Below are 2,113 nucleotides of genomic sequence, written 5' to 3' on the forward strand. Positions count from 1 at the left end.
GAGTCACAAGCGACTCAACGGCACATAACAAAAACAAATCACTTCCTGCACATTAAATATAATTTTATGGTGAAGACCCAAACATTTGACTCAACTCTCCATTTTAGAATAAATACTTGTAAGAAACTTGAGTTAAAACAAAACCAAACTCACTGCTCCTGGTTGCAACTCAGGGTAATGGGTGGCATAGAACTGCCCATAAGGGGTTTGAAGCTGTGGTCCTTGTGGAAGCTGAATGTCATATCTCTCTCCTGTGAAGTGGCGGGTGGGTTTGAATATCCCATCTTTCATTTGGCAGTCCTATGCTTAGTCCACTGTGCCACCAACATGCTTTGTAAGAAGATTATGCACTCACGTGGCTTCTTACTCTGGCTTTGGAATGAAGTGTGATGGTTATTCCATCTGGGCTTCAGTTTCACCTTGATACAGCTAAGCAGTGACTCAGAAACTCTAAAGATCTTTGCCTTTGCAAAGTCCTTTTAGTTCTTTACAATCATTTGCTCACCGAGCAAGGCATCGATCTGAAGATAGACACAGTCCATTTAAAAAGCTTTGAGTTAATGTCCTTTTATGAAGACTTGCAGTAGTACCAGCTGGCTTGTGTACAACCCACACGTTCTCTAAAGAGAACGGAAACCTTTTTTTCTGATAACTTACTGGTGTAGTTTGCTTTCCTGCCTAACACCTCCATAGTTACTGTCTTTATATCAAGCTATTGAATAGGAAGATCATTATATTTTTGAAGAATTTTAGTTCCCTGATGTTATTGTTGGTAGGTGCAAGCATATCAACTTTCAACTCATAGTAATAGATCCAGTAACATTGATACTCCATGAACATTTTTAATTATGCTGCACAGTCACAATTAAGACACATCTTTCTAGCTTGAACACGTACCTTTATCATCAGCTTGATGGCTTCCACAGTTTCATCTGCTGAGACATCAAATGGCTCAAAAGATCCCTCAAAGGCTATGAATATCCTCATTGCACAACTGTCTTCTCAAAAAAAAAAAACAAAAAAACAAAACAAAACATAACAAAAAACCCCAAAACAAAACAAGAAACTCTGTCTCATACACAAACTTTTTTTCAAAGGTGTTGATGGATAGTCAGAAATATTCCAATTCAAAGACAACAATGATGGCCAGAGATGACTGTCACTGTTGTCATACCAAAGTGAGGTGAGTGGAAAACGAAGGCAAGTCTTGCAGTATCACTTTTGAACGACAGGCAGCAGCGATGTTGGGAGCAAACGTTTCTCTGCTTGAAGTGAAACGTCGTAGTCAACAGCCACTTTGTTCTGATATTACAGAACCCAGCAAACTCGACACTGGTTGAGGCCAGTGTGAACAAGCTTCAAACATGTAACAATGACTGCCACACGTTATGCTTTTGCAATGCGACCGTAGCCAATGGACTCTTGTCTATTCAATTAAGGACAGCCAAGTGAAAGACCTTCAAAACAGAGATTTGACTGAGGTGCACTGGTGCAGAGGAAAGAAAATAGAATTGATTTGTCTTGAATGTGGTAATCCTAAAAGCTCTCTGTAAATAAGTGAGCGAAAGTTTTCTGGTTTCCATAACAACTCTGTGTACTGGTTCCCCAGTGGTATTTCTAATCCTACCACAGGGTACAGAACAATAACCACTTGCACCAAGGAGACAAATGTGTAGGCAAAGGACTCTGTGGCTTTCCCTTTCCAGCTCTGAATAATGTAATCTGCTGAGTGGCAACACAATGCAGTTGGTATTTCTTTCAGTTTTTTTTTTATCCTACTTAGAACAATTTCCTATTGTTATATCCTTCAACCTCTCTTAGTGTTGGTGGAAAATATTTCAAACCCTCCTCAAGTGAGTGAAGAGATCAAGCACCATTCCTGACACTTATAGAAAAATACTGTACTGAAACCAGTTCTAAGACTCTCCTCTGAACTTCCTCCATATCATATGTCTGGTTTAAGGCTAATATAGCTTATAATTTTTTTATATGACTCGATAGCACATACCAACAGCAACTTGTACTTTTTGACATTTTCCTGAAATTTCTACTGTGACCTCATTTTGCACATTTTCATCTTTTAAAATTAATTGCTGGAAAAGAGACATCTTTG

The 2,113-nt window shown here is 38.8% G+C and overlaps 1 protein-coding gene across 1 annotated transcript in view; it reads right to left on the reverse strand.

Moving 5' to 3' along the window:
- The window catches only part of ANKUB1 (ankyrin repeat and ubiquitin domain containing 1), a 54,951-nt gene extending 53,964 nt beyond the window's left edge, over positions 1-987 (reverse strand). The window contains exon 1 of the mRNA XM_006895564.1: positions 898-987. Coding sequence (XP_006895626.1) covers positions 898-987 — 90 coding nt within the window. The remainder of the gene's footprint in view (positions 1-897) is intronic.
- Positions 988-2,113: the final 1,126 nt, after the last annotated feature.

Source organism: Elephantulus edwardii, unplaced genomic scaffold, assembly GCF_000299155.1.
Source record: "Elephantulus edwardii isolate Elephantulus edwardi_28Jun2011 unplaced genomic scaffold, EleEdw1.0 scaffold00169, whole genome shotgun sequence".
In the NCBI taxonomy this organism is placed as follows: Eukaryota; Metazoa; Chordata; class Mammalia; order Macroscelidea; family Macroscelididae; genus Elephantulus; species Elephantulus edwardii.